Source organism: Ovis aries, chromosome 16 (genome assembly GCF_016772045.2).
Source record: "Ovis aries strain OAR_USU_Benz2616 breed Rambouillet chromosome 16, ARS-UI_Ramb_v3.0, whole genome shotgun sequence".
Taxonomy (NCBI): domain Eukaryota; kingdom Metazoa; phylum Chordata; class Mammalia; order Artiodactyla; family Bovidae; genus Ovis; species Ovis aries.
In genome coordinates this window covers 42,186,726-42,209,271 of record NC_056069.1, presented here as the reverse complement: position 1 = coordinate 42,209,271, position 22,546 = coordinate 42,186,726, and the positions used below count along the sequence as shown (strand labels likewise).

The 22,546-nt window shown below is 38.9% G+C and overlaps 1 protein-coding gene across 4 annotated transcripts in view; it reads right to left on the bottom strand.

Moving 5' to 3' along the window:
- Positions 1-22,546, bottom strand: part of DROSHA (drosha ribonuclease III) — a 119,502-nt gene that overhangs the window by 42,926 nt on the left and 54,030 nt on the right. For 2 of the 4 annotated variants that reach the window (XM_042233908.2, XM_012097132.4), the window contains 7 exons: positions 19,736-19,905; positions 14,664-14,788; positions 12,745-12,844; positions 10,863-10,970; positions 4,775-4,882; positions 4,107-4,245; positions 3,699-3,759 (listed from right to left, as the gene is read on the bottom strand). In XM_042233908.2, the coding sequence (XP_042089842.1) occupies positions 3,699-3,759; positions 4,107-4,245; positions 4,775-4,882; positions 10,863-10,970; positions 12,745-12,844; positions 14,664-14,788; positions 19,736-19,905 (811 nt within the window). The remainder of the gene's footprint in view (positions 1-3,698; positions 3,760-4,106; positions 4,246-4,774; positions 4,883-10,862; positions 10,971-12,744; positions 12,845-14,663; positions 14,789-19,735; positions 19,906-22,546) is intronic. The other 2 variants (XM_042233910.2, XM_060400559.1) reach the window with 1 other exon arrangement.

The window sequence follows — 22,546 nt, the reverse complement described above, 5'->3', positions numbered from 1 at the left end:
TGGCTTTCAAAATAGAACCTGCTGTGCTTCACACACAAAGATAAGCCTCCTGAGAGCAACCTCAGAGCCTCAGCAGCCATCAGCCATTTGCTTCCATTCCATTTTCTAGGATGTTAATGAGTTTATTTGGAGCCCGCCTACTTCCTTCCCAGCTTCTTCAGGGGCTCAAGGCCACACAAAAGTGAAAATATTAATGTATGAAGGTAGCTTTTAAAATCAAGAAGTAAGACAGGGAAAGTTAACACGTAAAACTTTCCAACCCATTATATGAGGCTAGTATTATCCTAATAATGAAATCAGACAAAAACATCAAAGGAAAGGAAAACTACAGGCCCGAAATCCTCAGCACAAAACCAGCAGACTAAATTCTACCTAAACATACCGTATAAGGACTATACACCATGATCAAGTGTAATGTATCCCAGGAAGGCAAGGTTGGTTTAACACCCCCAAATCAATTAATATAACACAATGTGAATAAAATAAAATTTTAAAAAGCATGGTTATCTTAATAGATACACAAAAAGCATTTGACAAAATTCAACACACTCTCATGACAAAAATATTAACGCCAAGTAGGAACAGAAGGGAACTTCCTCAATATGATAAAAGGCACCTATGAAAAGCTCATACACAATGGTAAAAGAATGTCTTCCTTTTAAGATTAAGAAGAAGGCAAGGAGCCTCTCTCACCACTTTTACAGGATATTGTACTAAAGATGCTAGCTAGGGCAACCAGATTAAGAAAATGAAATAAAAGGCATCCAGCCTGAAAAGGATGGATGTGAGAGTTGGCTGAATGGATGTGAAAAGGATGTGAGAAGGATGGATGTAAGGCCATAAAGAAAGCTGAGTGCTGAAGAATTGATGCTTTTGAACTGTGGTGCTAGAGAGGATTCTTGAGAGTCTCTTGGACTACAAGGAGATCAAACCAGTCAATCCTAAACGAAATCAGTCCTGAATATTCATCGGAAGGACTGATGCTGAAGCTACAACACTTTGGCCACCTGATGCAAAGGACTGACTCACTGGAAAAGATCCTGATGCTAGGAAAGATTGAAAGCAAAAGAAGGGGACAACAGAGGATGAGATGGTTGGATGGTGTCACCGACTCAATGGACATGAGTTTGAACAAGCTTTGGGAGTTAGTGATGGACAGGGAAACCTGATGTATTGCAGTCCATGGGGTTGCAAAGAGTCGGATATGACTGAGCAACTGAACTGAACGGAACTGAGTCTGAAAAGGAAAAAGTAAAACTATCTTTATTTACAGGTGAAATGATCGTCTACATAGAAAATCTTGAAGTGAAGTGAAAGTCACCCAGTAGTTCTGACTCTTTGTGACCCCAGTACCCCATGGAATTCTCCAGGCCAGAATACTGGAGTGGGCAGCCTTTCCCTTCTCCAGGGGATCCTCCCAACCCAGGGATCAAACCCATCTCTTGCGTGGCAGACAGATTCTTTACCAACTGAGCTATCAAGGAATCCCAGAAAATCTTAAGGAATCAACTAAAAAACTATTGGAGCTAGCAAATGAGCTCATCAAGGTTGCAAGATACAAGATCAAAATAAAAAATCAACTGTATTCCCTATATGCTTGCAATGAACAATCCCAAAATAAAAATTATAAAAATAATTTCATTTAGAATAGCACTGTAAAGAATAAAATACTTGGGAATAAATTCAACAAAAGACATACAAAATGTGTACTCTGGAACCTAAAAACCATTACTAAGAAATTAAAGACAACAAATGAGAAACAAAGACATTTAATGTTCAGGGAACAGAAGAGGTATTAAGCAGGAGACTTAATATTAAGATGGTAATCATTCACAAACTCACCCATAGATTTACCACAATCCCTATCAAAATTCCAGCTAGGGTCTTTGCAAAAGTTTAGCTAATTAAAAAATTCATGTGGAAAGGTAATAGGCCTAGAATAGCCAAGACAATCTTAAAAAAAAAAAGAAAGCTAGAAAAGTGAACTTGCATTTCTAGGTTGCAAAACTTATTACAAAGCCACAGTAATCAAAGCAATGCGGTAGTGGCTTAAGGTCAGGCACACAGGTCAATGGAATGAACTAAGAGTCAAAAATATACCCTCATATATACCGTCAGGTGATTTTCAACAAGGGTGATTTCAACCAAGGTGACTCAGTGGGGAAAGATTAGCCTTTTCAAGAGTGGTGGTGCTGGGATAAGTGGATATCTGCAAGCCAAAGGAAGCAGCTGGACCTCTATGTCATACCAGTTCTAACTCAGAACAGACCAAAGATCTAAATGTGAGAGAAAAAGCCATAAAGCTCTTAGAAGAAACAGATGTAAATCTCCGTAAACATGACACCAAAAGCAAAAGGAATGAAAGTAACACAATTTGTCTATTATTTGGAATTAATCAAAACTTCTGTGCTTCATTAAAACATTAAAAAGATGATCTACAGAATGAGAAAAAATTTTTTTACAAATCATGTACCTGATAAGGGATTTGTATCTGAACACACAAAAAAATGATTGTAACTCAATAACAAAAAGTAACTTGGTTAAAAAATGGAAAAAGGATCCAAATAGATATTTCTCCAGCAGAGATATATGAATGGCCCAAAAGCACATGAAAAGATGCTCAACATCATTAGTGATCAGAGAAATACAACAAAACCACAATGAGATAATATTTCATATCCACTAGGAAGTCCCAGAGAAGGCAATGGCACCCCACTCCAGTACTCTTGCCTGGAAAATCCCATGGACGGAGGAGCCTGGAAGGCTGCAGTCCATGGGGTCGTGAAGAGTCGGACACGACTCAGTGCCTTCACTTTCCCTTTTCACTTTCATGTATTGGAGAAGGCAATGGCAACCCACTCCAGTGTTCTTGCCTGGAGAATCCCAGGGACGGCAGAGCCTGGTAGGCTGCCATCTATGGGGTCGCACAGAGTCGGACACGACTGAAGCGACTTAGCAGCAGCAGCAGGAAGCCCAGGTTCAAAAAGACAGCTAATAACAAGAGTTGGGAAAGATGCAAAGAAACCAGAACCTTCATATATTGCTACTAGGAATATAAAATGGTACAGACTCTTTGGAAACAGTCTGGCAGTTCCTTAAGGGAAAGGTGAAACAGAGTTACTATATCATCCAGAAATTCCACTTCACTTATATACCCAAGAAAAATCAAAACATGTCCATACAAAAACCTGCACACAAATAATCATAGCAACATCATTCAAGATAACCAAAAAGGAAAAAGAACAAATGACCATCAATCTGATGATCAGATAAACAAAATGTGGTCTACCTATACCATGGAATATTATTTGGCAATAAAAAGAAATGAAGAACTAGTATATACGACAACATGGATAAACCTTCTAAGCATTACATAAAGTAAAATACACCAGTCACAAAAGACCACATATTGTATGATACCACTTATACAAAATGTTCAGAATAGGCAAATTCACAAAAATTAAAAGTGGATTAAAAGAAGACTGCTGGTTGCCTAGGGCTGGGCAACCTGAGGGAAATATGGAGTATGAGGTTTCCTTTGGGCATGACGAAAATGCTCTAAAATTAGACAGTGATCACAGGTCCACCATTTTGTGAAGATACCAAAAACCATTGAATTGTATGCACTTTAAATGGATGAATTGTATGGTATGTGAATTCTATTTCAACAAAACTAATATTAAAAAAATTTACTTTACCTTGAGGGAGTTGGGTCATCTTGGCCAAGGCGTGACATAATATTTATTAAGGTGTTAATTCCTATTTTTTTTAAAAAAAATCACAAGTAGATATTGTTAGAAGCATTCCAGAACCATCATATGACATCCAGAAAGAAAATTATTCATCTCACTCCAATCTGACTTGCATGTGGACACGTTTGATCAACTTAGTTACTTTAAACACTTTTTGATAGGAGAAATTAAATCTTCTCAAAAATGCATTCACTCTTATTATAATGCTGTGCTCAAAGTAAATGTCATTACATATGAGTCAAGAAGCAGTAAACGATGGCAGAATGGAACAGTTACCAGGGAACCATTCCTGGTGGGGATTTAACTTACAGCAGGGGATACAGAGCAAAAGAGGAGAGTGTAACCCAAACGGACCTTTTTTGCGCATGTGCATGTGATGAACTTTTCTATCTCCATATTTGGGCTGCCGAATTCCGCAGTTAGACAAAGAATTCCTGGCATGATCAGGATTCATTCCAAAATTTAAGTGATGGCTTGGGTGGGTCATGGCCAGCTAAAATTCCAAAGACATAAGTTCAGTTTTAAAAACTCAGCATAAAAAAAATTTAATAAAAAACAAAAACAAAAAAAAGCATAGAAACACCATCAAAAATGAAACAGGAAAGAGACTTGTTTATCTGGTTAAATTTTAAGTCCCAAACTTTCCATTTTCTCCAGTGCCAAATTTCCAGAGCTTTGGTCCAAGTCCTCTTCCACAAACAAACCTAAAAACCCACATCTTTCAGAGAAGAATTAGAATACACAGCACGTGGAAAGAAGAGTCACAAAAGAGGAAAAGATGAAAGAAGAGCTCAGGTTTGACAGGCAAATCTGGAAGCTTTGGTCTATTTCTTTAGGGACAGTCTAAAAAAAAAAGTGAGAAAAGGGGTTTGAAACTGGCAATCAGAGTAGAGTAATGGAGAAGGCTATGTCTCTAGACATCCTCATCCTCTCCAGAATATTCTCCATACTCCACTTGTAACCTGCAAGATGAATTACTCCTATCTTGTTATTATATAAATGTACAGGAGAGTAACTCTCACCTGTAACAGGCAACGATCTTGGAAAGTATATCCTATCAACTTGTCCAGATGCATTAGGCACTGGTGGTAGCGAATATGATGGGTCAGAACTGGCAGCATCATGGCATGCTAGGAAAAAGCACAATTCAATATGTTTAATTCTCTAAAAATGTATTAAAAAAACATTTCATTCATTTTACAGCAAACAAAAAAGATTTTTTACATCCCAAATCCCATCTCCCAAAGTCTTACAACAGTGTACTGGCAGCATGGCACCCTGGCATACCCTCTGTGAGGGGCAGTGGACTAAGTTGTTAGAGATACAGTCTCTGAAACCAGAGCGCCTGGGTCCAAATTCTGCTCTGTCGTTCACCCATCCTGGGACTTAGGGTAAGTTACTTAACCTCTCTGTTTCTGTTTCCTCACCTGTCAACTGAGGACAACTGGTGTAGGTACCTTCAAGGACAGTTAAAAGGATCAAATGAGTAAATACAAAAGGCTGCTTAGAAGAGGGCATGTGTGGCCCTCACTGAAGTAGGAAGAGCCCTGGTTCATCAGCAGCCAGCGGTGTAGCCTTGAGGAAGCCATGAGAATTTCTGTACCTCCTTGTTTCTTTAATTCAAAGGGAATGGATTAGGACTCACAAATTCTGAAACTCTGTCAAGGTCAAGGCACTTCTGAGATCTAAGGAAAATGAGTCTTTCCCCAGAAAAAGGCCTGTGTGCACAAACACGCAAAAATTTTATGGAATTTTAATGAGTTCACAGATCTATAAAGCCCATCATTGGCCTCTGGGTAAGAACTTCTGAGCCAGATGATCTCGAAGGGCCATTCCAGGTTTAACACTCAATCTAACATTATGAGGATAACTTTTATAAAAACCATCAATACAGTTAAATCACCTGAGGACACAGAACTTTTATTTCAATCACTTTTCATTTGGCTATAGATTCCTTATTGGGAGACAATTTCATGGAGAGCGTATCTTTTTCCTTTTTTTAATAACGTTTCCCTAGAAATCAAGAGAATGAAGAAGTCATTCTTATTCATCAGAACCTGGAGGATGGGCACAGCCCACAGAATGACTGACATGTGCTTTCTATCATTTTAGTCTTTGAAGTATTTTAAGCTGACATTATTTAAAAATACATGGTAATGGATTTGCTTGAAATTACAGAAATCAGTTCCCTGTATTAACTTATAATGAAAGATTAGTTCTCCCAAAAAGGATCTTTAATCAACAGAAAGTCTTTCTTTCCAGTTTAATTCAGTAAATATGTATTGAGCACCTCCACATGCAAGGCTTATAATAGCTGTGGGAAAGAAAAAAGATGGAGACACTCTTTTCGCCCCCAGGGGCTTCCCAGAGATATGCTATTCTGATTCGAATTACTGGCATTTTGTCCACTATGTTTTGATCCATGCTGTATTAAAAAACACAACAATATAATGCAGTTTCCCAGGCATTTCAACTGCACGGGGCTCATGGTAATTGAGGCTAAGCACTCAAGGAGGAGGGGTCATGAAGACTATGCAGTGTAACTATCTTTCTAAAGTATGAATTCAAACTGGTGAGTTGTTTTCATACCTCCAGCGAGAGAAGAATCATTACCTGTTAAGAAAATAACTATCTTCTGAGTATGCTGATTATTAGAAAATAGTCTATCCCTCTGATCTACCCCAGAAAAGAACAAAATACATTTAACGGCAAAGTTCCCACATCTTCTCTTCACCAAACTAAGTCTTATTTTCTTTATCCTTTACTCACATGAAACAGCTGTGAGTCCCTTCATCACTTCCTCTAAACTTGCTCCAAATAGAGCCAGGGTCTCTTTCCAAGTAAGTATGGTTCTTGTGAACACCACAGAAAGGTAGGTACGACCAACGTCCATTTTGTATCCCTGACAAATAAGTCTCGAGGTTCTCTATAAGACTCCAGCTCAGTTTGTTAAATGATCAATCTTTGCAATGTTGAGACCACACACAATCACTAAGCATCTCCCCTCATTCATTTCTAGAAACTGCTTTCACTTTATTTACTTGTTTGATTTATTTTTATTTGGCTGTGCTGGGTCTCAGCTGTGGCACGTGGGATCTTTGGGATCTTTGATCTTCGATGTGGCATGCGGGATCATTTTTTTTAGTTGCAGCAGGTAGGATCCAGTTTCCTGACCAGGGATCAAGCTGGGAGCTCCCTGCTGATCCTGCATCCACATACTGTGAAGTTCCTCCATCTCCTCCATCACTTGTCCAGGCTCATTCAATATTACCATCGACAGCATTGGCAGCAGCAGAACATCATCACATGTTCCATCACCTTGTCCTTGTACTTGAGAATCGTGCTGCTGTCTGAACAATTCATGTTGTGAGAACGAGTGACGTCTACCACCTTTTTGCCTCCCTCCACTCTCTCAGTTATTTTCACTTTTGTTTCCATCATTATTGCATGGTGCTTCTTAGCAGTACCAGCTACATCACTGCTACTTTTACGTTGCTCCCAGATATTCTGGGCTTGAAATAAAGATACTATATACCACTGTACTCTAACAGTGCTATATAGTACACAAAAGCACAACTACCCACAGAGGAGGCATACATGTGACAATGTACATCAGACACGTGAACTACCTTACCTGGCTGAACATTCAAACACGTTTGCATCCTTCGAAGTCCACAACTTGAAGGTTCGTATGTAGTGGACTCACTGTAGCCCAAACACAACTCTCTGTCTACTCAGCACTCACCACCACTCTGTTCTTCTTTTCAATTTTCTTCAGGCACCCTGGCTTCTAGTTTTTTTCCAGTTTCACATGGGCCTCAGACTGGTTGTATGTTAAACTGACATAGTTTCTTGGCTCCTTTTTTGACGTCTCTGTGTGTCACATTTTTTCATCCTCCATCCTCAGGATTCAGTTTACTGATTTCCATGGACCTCCCGCTTGGTAGCACAGGGCACAGGTACCTACTCTTCTAAGTCACCAAGTCAACTTTGGTGTGCAAAACCTCGTTCTTAAAGTACGGACACCATAGAGAGATGATGCTTTTCCTCTTCTGAGTCATAATGCTGAATTTCTCAGCCTCAGTATCAGGTTTTGACTCCTGCTTTTTCTTCTGTATTACCCAGGATTCATTCTAACAAGCGGTTACACTGAGAAATCTTTCAACAGTTTCTCTCTAAACATGGTTCAAGTCTGCGATTAGTTGACATGTAATTCCAGGTTACAGGACCATCTCCATGTTTTCATTCCTCCTAACACTGGTTGGGGCATATCAGGTAGAATTTTCTAATCTCGTAACAACCCTTGGTAACTGCTCTGGTTGGGAAATTACACTTCCAGAATGAGAAACTGGGACTCAGGTTGCTCTGCCTTCGATTCTACACAATCGTTTTATTGCCAGTGGCTGCCAGACAGCATCACAAGGCTTTTGCCAGCAACCCATCAGCAATTATTATTACCCCACCCAGCCCCCACCCCAGGATTTCAGAGATGCACTCAGCCATTTTATCTTAAAACTAAGTATGAGTTCATTTTTCCACAGGCTTCAGGGTTATTCAGAGTATTCCATGTATAAATTTCACTTAACTGTTATTTCTCAGTCAGATTCTTATTCTTCATTACCAAAAATACTAACCACTTTGACTTCATATTACACGCCACCTGAGCAAACTCCGGGAGATGGTGCAGGACAGGAAAGCATGGTGTGCTGCAGTCCACAGTCACAAAATGAGTCGGACACAACTGAGCGACTGAACAACACCACCTCTCCTGTCATCTTTTTTGATGAACACACATGAAAACGAAAACATCTATTCTGAGATAAGAAACTATAGTTAAGAGGCAATGCAACTTGTGAAAAAGTAGGACTGGAGGATGGAAGCCTGGCTTCCACCAGCTGGCTGTCTTTGGAACAGCAGGAGTCCTCCATGTGGAGGAACCATCATCACACAAGAAGCATTCACCTTTGCCCAAGTCCTGCTTAGGAACCTTGTCTCCAGCCAGTCAAACACAGGAACGGACTGTTTTTGGCTACGCACATACTCAGTCACTCAGTCATGTCCAATTCTTTTGAGACCCCATGGACTGCAGCCCGCCAGCCTCTTCTGTCCATGGGATTTTCCTATCAACCTCAAAATAGCATGTAAAAATGTAATATATACAGAGAGTGAGAGAAGATAACCTAGTCATCCAGCTGCTCCAATCCAGCTGGGAAGCCAGAGTTAGGTTCTTGCGACACAGCTGAAGGACACAAAACTACAGGGTTCATTCAGGACCCCTATTTGTTTTACCAAAAGAAAGGGCAGAAAGAGCTCAAACTTAAAAAAAAAAAAAAAAAATTGTGTTCAGTGGAACTAAACTGATCTAGGAACTGCTCCACAGACAATGGGACACTCCCTCCACACCCACTAGTCACCAATCAATCAGTTGGTTTTTCTTTTTTTATCTTTTTACAAATTAGGGTTTCACAGGGTTTTGTTTAATTTAAAAAAAAAAAAAAACTACACAGTTACATCAAAAACATAAGTTTAAAAACCACTGAACTAGAAGAACTGTAAGATCCTTTCCAGTTCTCAAAGTTCCATAATTTCAGGATCTCTTAAACAATCAACTTTGACATCACTGAGATCAGCAGATGGCTGGACATTCCATTCACTGTTACTACAATGTCTTAAGCATCTATGTTGGGGTTACAGTGCTATGTTGGTTTTGGAGAAACACTAGCAAGCTGAAAAAATGGGTGATATTATAGCTCCAAGTGGCCCTAAGAAACAATCAATGGAAGTAAGATATCTACTTCTGAAAGCATTTACAGTTAAAAAAATTCGTCAATGGGTAATATAACTGAGGACTTTTTAGACAGACTGGCATCCACTACAGATGATTATTTTCAAACTACTTAGCAATATTGCATCAATAGCAGTTCATCTCAACAAAAAAACATTTAGCTTCACATGGTAAATGAATTACATAGCAATTCCTTTAATGATAGGATTAAATTCCACTGTTCAATACAATAACTAAATGCCAGCATTGATTAAAAAAAAAAAAACCTCATTACAATGAAATGAATACCTAAGAGTATCTGGACTCATTACCATCACAAAAGATAAGTGGCAGCTTGGAATATTCTTCCAAAAGGCTAAACACGGCAAACTGCACTGACCCCACTCTGTATAATCATTTCCTTTACTTAATTCCCATGGAGTGCAACCAATATCAATTGTAACAAAAGAATCACGTGAACAGTCAAAGAATATGCTTGCTGGATTTGAGGGATGTCTAATTTGGTAAAAATTCACATTTAAGGAAAAAAATACCTCTTAGTGAGCCAGTTATATACTGCTGAGATGTTCCTCTATTAAGTCTACCCTCCATCCCCACAAAAATGAACTGGGCTTCCTTGGTGGCTCAGTTGGTAACGAATCTGCTTGCAGTGCAGGAGACTCACTGCGAAGGGAAGATCCCCTGGAGAAGGGAATGGCAACTCACTCCAGCATTCTTGCCTGGAGAATTCCATGGACAGAAGAATCACTGAGATACAGCAGACAAGACTGGCGGGCTACAGTCCATGAGATCACAGAGTCAGACACAACTGAGCGACTAACACGTCACAAAGAAAAAATACTATCCTTTGGCTCAAATATGTATACTGTTTCTGCTCATTTAATACTTTCAGCTCTCTGCAGTATAAGTCTGGGTTCTCAGTCTGGAATGTTTGTACACACCACCTTCAGGAATCTGCCTGTAGAGCTGCCGGAGTATCTCTTTTGACAGGCACTTACCCACATGCTCAAACAGGCAGACGCATTTGAAGAACAGACCTGCCTTCCCTCAATGTGCGGAGACAGAATTGAACATTACTAAGTCAGCGCCTCCCACGGCCCCGCCAGGCACACGCACATGCACCACACACAACTACACAAGACAACATGAAAACTGACACAAAAACAGAACCCAAACAATAGAAAACAGTGTACTGTTGATGTTCCATTTAGCTACAAGGTAATACATCCTGCAGAAACTTCTCAGAATTAGGAAGACTTCAGTGCCAGATGCCTTTTAAAGGAAGAGATGTTTGGGTATAATTGTGTTCTCAGAAGCGTCATCACCTGACAGACATCAGAACGGATGCCAGTTTTCCAGAAGCCTTGGCTACTCAGCTCCACTGTTACTTCTCGCCTCATGGTATTCTTCTGTCGTATTTTTTGGAGTGCTTCCTAGAAAAGAACTCATTATGATGAGTAACCTGACAGTTCTAAAGCAATACTAAGCCAAACATCAAGCGTTAGTAAATTAGCTGGATTCATTCACCCTTACGTTCAGGTAGTCAAAATTCTTCATGCCAAATTAGATTTTAAAAAAATAATGAAAGGCCTTGAGAATAAGCCAGCTTTTCCTGGTAAATGGAGAAGGAAAAAACCAAACTAAAGAAGCTACTCTGGCAAGTTCAAATGAAAAATGTCCTTTTGGGGACTTTTTGGTGGTCCAGTAGCCTCCCAATGTGGGGGGTTCAGGTTCAATCCCTGGTTGGGGAGCTAGGACTCCACATGCCTCATGGCCAAAAACCCAAAGAATAAAACAGAAGAAAAATTGTAACAAATTCAATAAAGACTTTAAAAAGGATCCTTGTCAAAAAAAAGAAAAATCGTGAAAAAAAATGCCCTTTAACTGAAAAAGAAACAAAATGTGGTGTTTGGAATCTGAAATCTGCATGTAAAAATTATATTTAAATCAAGCCTTATGTTAAGCATTTACATATAAGAAAGACAATCAGTAAATTAACCAGAAACCCATGTAATTCTCAAAGACGCCTTCTAATTTGCAAACCCTGCAGCAAGGGTATTTTTTATTAAAACAAGACAATGATTTAAACTGCTGCAAGACGTAAAACAGGAATTTACTCTTCCCTTTTACCGCCACCCTTCAAATAATTAATGATAAAAAATAATTTTATACTTGTATGTTTATTCAATTAGAAAAAGTCTCCTAGGAATTCATAACAACAACAGGAACCACCACCACCTCCATCACTGATTAAGCTACTAATACAGGCCGGGTAGCTCAGACAGTAAAGAATCTGCCTGCAATGCAGGAGACCAGGGTCCTATCCCTGGGTTGGGAAGATCCCCTGGAGAAGAGAATGACAACCCACTCCAGGATTCTTGCCTGGAGAATTCCATGAACAAAGGAGCCTGGCAGGTTACAGTCCATGGGGTCACAAAGAGTCTGATATGACTGAATGACTAACACTTTAATAGGCCAAACACCACTGGAGGAAAGTTAAATAGAATGTCTCCAAGGCCACACCATCACCCTTTTCCCGAGTGCACTGACAGTCTCTTTCAGCCTTGGTTCCATCTTTCATAATGAAGCTGACTGGCTCAAGTCACAAAAAGCGACAATGTCAGAATTCAAACACTTTTCTCAGCTTCAAAACCCTGCTTTTACACTATGGCACCAGAATAAACCCTCAATGAGATAAAATCTATATTGATACTAAATCCATTTATTTTTTATTCTTAAATATAAAACACAAGTGACCCTGGAATATAGATAATACTACCCATTAGTAAAGAAATATGGAATTTGGGATATAAAGTCTCACAAAATCAGTTCACCATACTAAACTAACAGATATATAGAAGATAATCTTTTACAACCCAAGACCAAGAAACTTGAATATATGGTCCTATGTACAGTCTAATTAATGATAAAAGGCTAATCTGGGAAGTTTTAAAATCAACTTCTTAGAGAAGCTATATTCATTCCCAATATCTATTTAAAAACTGGCCTTTTTAAGGAGAAAATATGGTCCCTTAGCTACTAAAAGATGAAAAAATCAGCATACTAACATAAGGAGGGGAGTGAAGTGTGATTTTTTTTTTTTAAAGTATCTTTCCATCTTATTCTAAAAGTGTGGTGTAACAACAATCTCAGATAAACCGGAAGTACATCATCATTAGTCATAGGTGAAGAGGGTCCGATACCAACCTCCCTCTGTGCCAGCTTCTGCTTGTCAGTCTGTTTGACTTTGGGACTATTTGCTAGGAGGTGGCGAAGCTTAACATAACTCTTCCACAGTTTCTGGTACCTGAGGAAAAGGACACACGGACGTCTCAGACGAAAAGAAGGCAAATCTAAAATGCCATAAAGCCAGGTGTTCTCACAGGCCTGCTCGATCATAAATGTATTCCTGTGAACATCCTTAATGGCTGCAGATCTTCATTCTAAGGAAGGACGTGGTCTGGAGGAATGGAGCAGCTGGATGACCAAGAGTCATCTGGAATATATGAATAAGCTGATCATTGCCTACGTGGGTTGAAAATGAGGTGTCACTATACGGATGAATCTCTCTGGAGGCAATTCCAAGAGAAACACACAAAAATTGATAGAAACATGTATGGTTTCTCATTGTTACCACTTTTAAAGTAACACATTTAAATACATGCTTTCTGATGTTTGTTGAAAGAAAGACCCCTTACTCAGCAGATATTGTCAGTGTCTGAAACGCTTTCACTGAAAGTAAAAGCTAGAGAATATGAGAAAAGAGAACCCTCCTCATGATAATACCCAAGATACACAGATACTCACATCCATTTTTCCACTGGGAAGGGAAAGACAAATGGTATATAGCAATTTGTATATACCATGACAAAAATAACCATCTTTGAAGTCAAACATGTTATAACCTCGATCAGCCTAACGAATAAGTTAAAGTATCCTGAGAAGGAAGAGAATATACAGTTTTTTATCAGTTCACACTCCTGCCAGCTGAGAGTCCACATGAGCCTAATCACATTCTACTCATACTTTTCTGGCAAGAAGGGACTTTCCAAAGATTTTCTGTTATATTGAAACTGCTCCTTTCTTGGCCTTTGCTGGGTCTCTCCTTTCTGATAACATTTTTTATAGACAATGGAGGAAAGAAAGAAGTACTTACACAGTGCCTGGCTCATTGCTTCATACTTTTATCCAAAGGGAGGGAAAAAAAGAACAAAACCCTTTAGCCTCTTCTAATATATCAGCCAGAATTGGATTTATGAATTGAAAATCTCCCATGCCCTTTTCTCCCATTATGAATCCTTTAAAAAAATTAAATCAGGAAATGGTTTGTTTGACAAAGTAGGGAATCTAAACGCTCCTGAAGACTCTAATGGCGCTATTTCCCTTCCCACATACCCTCATTTTCTCCCAGCAAAACACTAATGTGCCAGTTGGAAAAGAAAGTGAAAGTGAAGTCGCTCAGTCATGTCCGACTCTTTGCCACCCCGTGGACTGTAGGCTTCTCCGTCCATGGGATTCTCCAGGCAAGAATACTGGAGTGGGTTACCATTTCCTTCTCCAGGGGATCTTCCTGACCCAGGGATCTAACCCGGGTCTCCTGCATTGGAGGCAGACGCTTTAACCTCTGAGCCACAGGGAAGCCAGTTGGAAAGTAACATCAATTCTAAGAGACAGAAGTCATGGCTTCTCCTTCCAATATAACCCTTGACTTTGCATGGGATGTTGAGCTCTTATTAAGATGCCTCCCCAGAATCAGAACTCTACATCAATGCAGCAGTGCTAGGAACCAACATGGTGCTACTTTCCTCTAGAGAGCACTGAAAAAAATAAATAAAAATAGTAAGTTCTATAATGATGGATAAAGGAAAATTCCTTAAAGGTTAAAAACATACAGGACTCATATTAACCAAGACTGCTAAGGATAATCTATCGAATAATATGTAGAGAAAATAATTCTTCAGGAGTCACCATAACTTGTTTCATTTGGTAACCTAAACTTGGAAACATGGCTCATTTCAGATCTTAATTTTTAAAAAGAAAAAAATCCACTAAAGAGGATTCCCTGCTAATTTCAGCTGTTGGTAGAAGGTGAAATTGGCTAAGACAAACACCGAGAAATATCTTACTGTGGGTCTCCAGCATAACTCAACTGTGCAGGGCGTATCCCAAAGTGAACGATAATCGGAAAAGTAATCACATCAGGGTTGAACTGTTCACGATCCAGTTGATCGATGCGGACAGAGCTTGGTTTCTAAAGAAAGAGAAATCAAAGCCATTTATTCCCTTAAGAAGTCTTTAAGTATTGACTTTAATCTAAGTAGGGAAGAAATTAATCGGATTTTTCCCTAGGAAAGCCTCATCCCCAAAGGGAAAAAAATGTCATTAAAAACCTTTAATCATAGCAACTACACTATATAAAAACTATAATGTCACCCCTGTAAATGAGTCTGTGCCATTCGGCATAATGAACGACGATTCTGTCCTTTTCTGCCATCCACATAGAAACCTTTAAAAATTAAACTTTTGAAAGGACACCTAGTCACATATAACTTTTCCTTAACCTCTCCAGAGGCACAGAGGGAGTATTCCACATGAGCAAAAGAGACACGCTGGCTTATTCTGCTTTAACTGCACATTTCAAATGGAAAGCTTATTTCTATTCAGCAGGCACAGACAGACGCCTCTATATAATTTTTTTCCCCATTAATTCTCTGTGTACGTTGTGTATTCCTTTAATTCTGTACCTTTAAATGAAAAGGTATGGTGGTACAAAGACCAAATAATTAAGCTTCTCTTATTATGTCCATGGAGGCCATTCTTAAATTTTAATAAGAGAAGACTCAATTTTCATAAGTTTCTTTTCCAAGTCTAATTTAAAAAAAAAAAAAAAAAGAAGTGAACAGCTTGGTTCCTTCTTAAGTTACTAAAGTATGAGGATCCATTTGTAAAACAGCTTTCATCCTGAATACTTAAGTTTGTGAAAAGATGGTAAAATCGTGGAGAGTATGTTTTAGCAACTCCTTGCTTATACTGAACACTCAGGGCAGTCCCTAATTAGAAGCTAAATTCTGACTAGAAGATTGTAGGGGTGTGTGGCCCAGTTGCTTCAGAGCTAGAGGCTACAGAATTGATCCCCATGGAAGCTAATAAGCTTCACTGTATTGCCCAGTAATGCCCAACAACTATGACTTAACAGTCTGGCCTGGTTTGTCCAAGACACAATGCTAAAACTGGGAAAGCCCTCAGCAACTGGGACAAGCTGGTCGCCCTACCCACAACGATAGTCCAAGTAGGTGACCAACTATTCAATAAAAAGATTTGTGCAAATTCATCCACATTAGTGAAACAAACAAACAAACAACCTTAGACTTCAAAGAATATTTAAATGTCATTTAACAATCAAAATTTTACTAGTATCTTGAAAAATTGATCTTTGCTCTCAAAATTAATAACTAGGTCAAAAAGACTCCTCTGAGTCAAAACACTCTGATGTTCTTTCACGCTCTTCTGCCTACCAGAACCACAATTAAAGTCTCTTCCTGCCTCTGCAGTCGCCACAGACCAGATTATGCTGGGCTTCTCTTTGGCTCCATGCTATAGTATCAAGGTTTCCCAGGTGGCCCTAGTGGTAAAGAACTCGCCTGTTAATGCAGGAGATGCAAGAGACACAGGTTTGATCCCTGTGTCGGGAAAATCCCCTGAAGGAAAGCAGAGCAATCCATGCCAGTACTCTTGCCTGGAGAATCTCATGGACAGAGGAGACTGGTGGGCTGCATGTTCAGAGGGTCACAAAGAGTCGGACACAACTGAAGTGACTTAGCATGCATAGTATCAACAGAGGATATAGTGATTTAAAATATTTGTGTGTGTGTGTATGTGTGTGTGTGTGTGCATGCGCGCACGCACTCAGTCACTCAGTCATGTCCAATTCTTTCCAACCTCATGGGCCGTAGCCCGCTAGGCTCCTCTGTCCATGGAATTCTCCAGGAAAGAATAGTGGAGAGGGTAGCCATTCCCTTCTCCAGGGTATCCTCTCGACCCCAGGATCTGCACTGCAGGAAGATTCTTAACCACCTGAGTCACCAGGGAAGCCCTTTAAAATATCTGTACTATTTCTTATTTATAGGCGGACAGGGGATGAAGTAAGATCTAGACTTGGCCACACCCTACAGTATCCATCATACTATTTTTATATTAGAATAAAATACATTCTCACCAATGGCTAAAGTGTTCCGTAGCAGAGGCAAAGTACCTGGGGAGGGAGATTAATTTTAAATTCTGCAGCAATAAAGTACTTAATGGGACCATGATGATTTGAAATTTTTAATAAATTCCCCAATATCCTTATCACTGGGCAATCTTTCAAAGCAAGCACTTCATAGGACAAAATATGGCGCCATGTCTATTCTGTCCTATTCTCAACAGGATATAATGAAAGAATGTTTCATGATACTGAGTTTTCAGGACACTTTTCTCCTCTGCACTAAGACTAAATAGCAAATACTAAAAAACAAACAAACAAACAAAAACTACCTTAAACATGTCCCAAAGCTTGGCACCCAAACCTAACTTTCTTATTTCCAATTACTTTCCAGCATAAACCTTTCACCCTGACTAACCTGTGGTTTCCTCATTATCTTCAAAACTGGTCATACACCAACTCAAGAATGTTCATTCAAATGTGCCAATGATTTATACAATTCCTTGATTATTTAAAGACCACAGTAGTGTTTACGAAGCATCCCTGGGAGCCTGGCCTAGTGATCTCACCAAACACTACAAGCTTTCCTGACTGGCTTTTTCAGAGATTGGTCCACTGATTCAATAATTCATCACAGACTCCTTTCATATGGATATGCTGTAAGTCTGCAGCTGGACAAGCATCATATATAATCTATATACTTCAGTAGCACCTGGCTCACGTAGTAGTTCCTCAACAACTGAGCTGAATGATGATCATGGCAATGGAGTAAATATTCTCTATGCCACTGGCTCAAAAATGAGCAAGGAGTAAACCAGAAGCAACTGGGGAGTTTTTTTGACTACAGGTCATTGAGCCCCGTTACCTGGAGTATATGGGATGGGGTCCATCAGGGCATTCTTATATTTTCAAAAGCTCTCCAACTGATCCTAGGAGTTCAGGAAATTTTAACCATGCCATAGAAGGGAGTCTCAAGGTAAAAGTGCTTCCACAGTAAATTATGATTCTTCAAGCTGACCCACCAAGGTAAAAAGGATGTCTCCCACCACCATCACCCCTACTCAGTCCTCTGACCCAACTATAAAACTAACAGAAAAATGTAAATTCATGCAACTGTTTAAAATAAGAAAGAGTAAATCCACAGTCACACTCTCATAGTGCTACGATTTTGTATATTTCTTTTACTCTATCTGTTTGGCTTAGCAATATAATAGTACAAATTGTATAACTTTTTTAGTGTTAAACAAGTTTCATGTTTAAAGACATTTTTATTAAACACTTTCACTTTCTAGATTTGTTTAAAATAATCAGCATTAGCTGGAATGTCTGATTTGCAAATAGCAACATTTTGTTTGTGCAGATGTTACTGTCATGCTACAAAAAGTTGATTTAGAGTTTTTATTTTTATGAATCAAGGCTATTAAGCAATTTGGCAGCCTTTCTAAAACAACAGCTTTGTTTAAATAGATTACTCTATTTCCTTACATAGTAGTATTTTAATTCTTCACTTTTGCAAAACTTTATACAGATAAGATGCCAATATATAACTATTTTATGAAATGATAACATATTTTAGAGGAAAAAAATTTAGTAATAAAACAGCGTGCTCTTTATCAGAAAAAAAACAAGCTATCTATTAATTATCTTTTGATTTTTATGTTTTAACTTTAAAAATGGACATGAGAAGCAAAATTTAAAGGAATAAATTTAAAAAACATTAATAAAAATTAGACAAAGGATGTCAATAAACCATTAACAGAAGAAAAACTTTAAAGATCAACATTTAAAATATCAAGTTTTGCTAGAAACCAAAATAAAAAGAAAACTGAGCTAAATAGTATCTATTTTTTCCCCTACCAAATTGACAGTTTCTTGTTAAACTAGTATAAACAGTATGAAGAAATGGTCAGAGTGTGAATTTTACAACCCTCTTGAAGGTAATTTATAAAGTATCAAAAGCTTTAAAAATGTACATACTTCAAGGAATTAAATGGACACATTCAAACAGAAATACATACATACGGAAAACATGTTAGTCACACATACACAAATTCAATACAGCATTATTTGCTATAGCAAAAATCTGGAAGCAACTTAGGTGCCTGATAATATGGGGTTAATTAAGTAACAGTGGCTTTTTTTAAAATTACATGCCTAAAGAAACGTAAAACAAAGGAAAAATAATAACTTTGTGCTTGTTCCTGGAGGAAGATAAGAAGGAAAAAGTCTGAATATTAATATTGAATAGTATGATGCCAATTTTGTTTCAAAACAATATGAAATATGTCTTACTAGAAAAGTGAATAGTATTATCTCTGAAGAATGGAATTATGGGCAATTTTTCTCTTCTTTGGGCTGTTTTTCTCTTTTTTTAATTATCTATAGAGAGGATCTATTACTTTTATACTCAGAATAAAATTAAAGCTGAACATAATCTAAAAACTTCAAAATTCTCCATAATAAGTAGAATAAATCTACTAAGCAGATGAATGGGGCTTCCCTGGTGGCTCAGAGGTTAAAGCGTCTACCTGCAATGCGGGAGACCTGGGTTCGATCCCTGGGTCGGGAGGATCCCCTGAAGAAGGAAATGGCAGCCAACTCCAGTATTCTTGCCTGGAGAACTCCATGGATGGAGGAGCCTGGTAGGCTACAGTCCTTGGGGTCACAAAGAGCTGGACACGAATGAGCGACTTCACTTTCACACCTTCAGTTCAGTTCAGTTGCTCAGTCATATCTGACTCTTTGAGACCCAATGGACTGCAGCACGCCAGGCTTCCCTGTCCACCAGCAACTCTTATGGCTATATATATGCCTACAGATATGCCAATATTATAATATTTTTCTTATGTACTAAATATTTAAAGGAAAAAAATTACTCAAAGGACAAGAAGCAACGAGTACTTAAATCTTTAAAAACATTCTGTTAGCATTTTTTACAAAACACTCAAACCTGAAAGGAAGGTAACTCAGTCTCTGACCGTCTACACCAGCACATACCGCTCCAGGGTTGGTGACGATCATGCCTTTGCATTCTTCTGCATATTTCTGCCACTCAAGTTCCTCCCACTGAAGCATATTGGCAATCTCCTCTTCGGGAACAAGGGCTTTGCTACACCGCAGTAAGTAAAGGAGGATCTGGTGCATAGACAGCACTTCTTTTCCTCCATCTCAGGTGACAGTGGAGAGAGAGGGAAAAATGAGAGTGCTCAATGAACAGCCAGTCCTCTACCCAATCAGGAAGAACAAGACAACGAGAGAAGAGCGCTTGTAAAAAGGTAACTTAGAATTTACTTCGTTAAACCATTGTTTAACCGGGTGCCAAATAATAGGCAAGCCATTTGTTTCACTGATGAACAGGGCTCATAAACCATCCCCTTATGAAAATGGCAACAACAACATTACAAATGACAAAAGGCTCTATTTCTGAGGTAGGAATATAAAAAAAAGGTGCCTATCTAAATAAATTTAAAACCACCTAGTGTAAAGAACCACGGTTTATAACATACAGAACCATCTTATATTTTAAATATTTGATCAGTCTTTATAGGATAACAGATGAAAGTTGACGTTACTGATTTAAGGAAATTCTAAGCTTTTATGAGATACTTATGGATGTTTTCAATAAACTATTGTTGCATTATGGTCTAATTTTTTGGTGTTAATGTGCTGCACCCGCCATGAGAAACAGAACTAAAGAGCTTATACCAATATCATGAAGATCATTATGGAGTTAGTACATGGAAAAAATACCAAGTATTCTGAGACTTAAAGAAGCATATATTACCAAGCACAGAGGATAAAAACAACAAAGAGCATAAATAAAGTACCTTGGAAAAACTCAATTAATCTGGTACTTCGTGAAGCAAAGCCATTCATCTAATATGCACATTAATTTCAGGTTCACAGGCTTCTGCCTTCTCTTTAGGTTTAGCTTTTGTTTTTGGTTTTTTTCTTTGGCCACAGTGTATAGCACACAGGTTCTTAGTTCCCCGACCAGGGACTGAACTCACGCCCTCCTCATTGGAATCACAGAATTTTAACTACTGGACTGCCAAGGAAGTCCCCAGGTTTATTAGCTTCTTGACCAGTACGTACAACCAACTTTTCTCTGCCTAGTCCCACCCAAAGGAAGGACAAGAGCCCTGATGGTGTAGAGAACAATAACTGCTCTCCCCAAGGTCGTAAGACACGCTAGAAACAGTAGTATAGGGCCAAACACTTCATGGAGAAACAAGGGGACCAAGATGTTGGAGACAGGCAGGCATAAATGAGGGGGTCCTATTTGTGCTAGAAGAGTTTATGACACCCAAGGAATCTAGGATACTAGAAAATGGAAGAAGATAAAAGATTTTAATTTGAGTTGCTATGGGCTAAGATCTTAGGCTTATACTTCTAAAACAGAAGACAGTAAGGATCAAAATTTCTTTCTGATTTGTGTTTTTCTATCTCAGATGCTGCTCTGGAATTAAATGGCATTGCTGCTATATGGCTACTATGTATGTAGGAATGCATTCATTTATTAATCTAAATACACATTCATTCATTCAATAATTACCAGCACCTATTATGTAGCTGGCCCAGGAAACACAGTGCTAAACAGCTGAAACTCTTACATTCCAGAGGAGAGAAAGAAACAATAAAAAACAACTACTTAATAATAGATCAGAGATGAGGGCTCTGAAAACGGATCAAACTGGGCAACTATACATAAAAGGGTGATCAGGAAAGATGTCTTTGAAGCAGAGGAGCTCCATGCGGCTACCTGGGAGAGGAGTGTCTCTGGTAGAAAAAATAGCCAAAGCCCGAAGGTGAGACTGATGTGTTCCAGGAACTGCAAAGAGGCCAGGAGGAGAATGCAAGAGAGGCAGCAGGGAAACCAGATCTTGCAAAGCTTTGCAAAGCACAGTAAGCTCTCTGGAAGTGACTCTCAGATGGGAGCATGTTTTTCACCATTCTGTGCCTGGCACTATGAATGGTCCCATGTAACAATTATGGAAAAAAACAAACAAACAAAAACATAAGCTCCAGGACTTTAAGAAGCAAGCTGGCTAACGATGATTAATCACAACGGTTCCTAAGGAATCTTTGCAGGTAACATTCTGAAAAGACTTCTCTTAATTAAAGACACTGAGTCTCTTCAAAACAAAAAAGAAGTAACTAAAGTAGAAAATACAATCAACCTACATGAGGACATGTTCTGTCTACTCTTACTATTATTCACAGCAGCAGAAAAAAATGGCATGCCTCATTACTAAACATCTGCCTTAAAACTACAAGTCACCTTTGATTAACAAACTTCCATGGTTAAGGACATATTTCTCAGACTCCGTCTCAACAGACATTTTAATCTGCCTGCATGTGACATGACTTTCTCAATCAATGATGTTTTCCCCTTTGCTAAGGAGCCCAGCAAATCATTATGCTCCTTGGTCAATCTGAGTCGATGGTAATCTCTGCTTCTGGGGGGAGCCTGAAGTGAGCAGGTGGCCAAGAGATCTCTAAAGCCAGAGCAAACTGACTTACGCTTGCATGTGTTAATGTAAGGAGCAGCAGGGATAAAGGAAACCTAGCCCTCAGAAGAACTGCCATACTGAGGAGATTCTAGGAACCAAGGAAAGGGTAAAACACAGTAAGATTACTAAAGAGCACTGTGAGCTTATAAGGATACATCAGAGGAGCAGAGTGTTGTTTTGCTATAAGGATTAGAGAAGAACATTCAGATTTTATTTGGGAAGGTTGGAAGGAGAAAAGATATGTAATTCTAGCTATACACATTGGTGCTAGAACCCACCCCTCGGTTACAAGTGG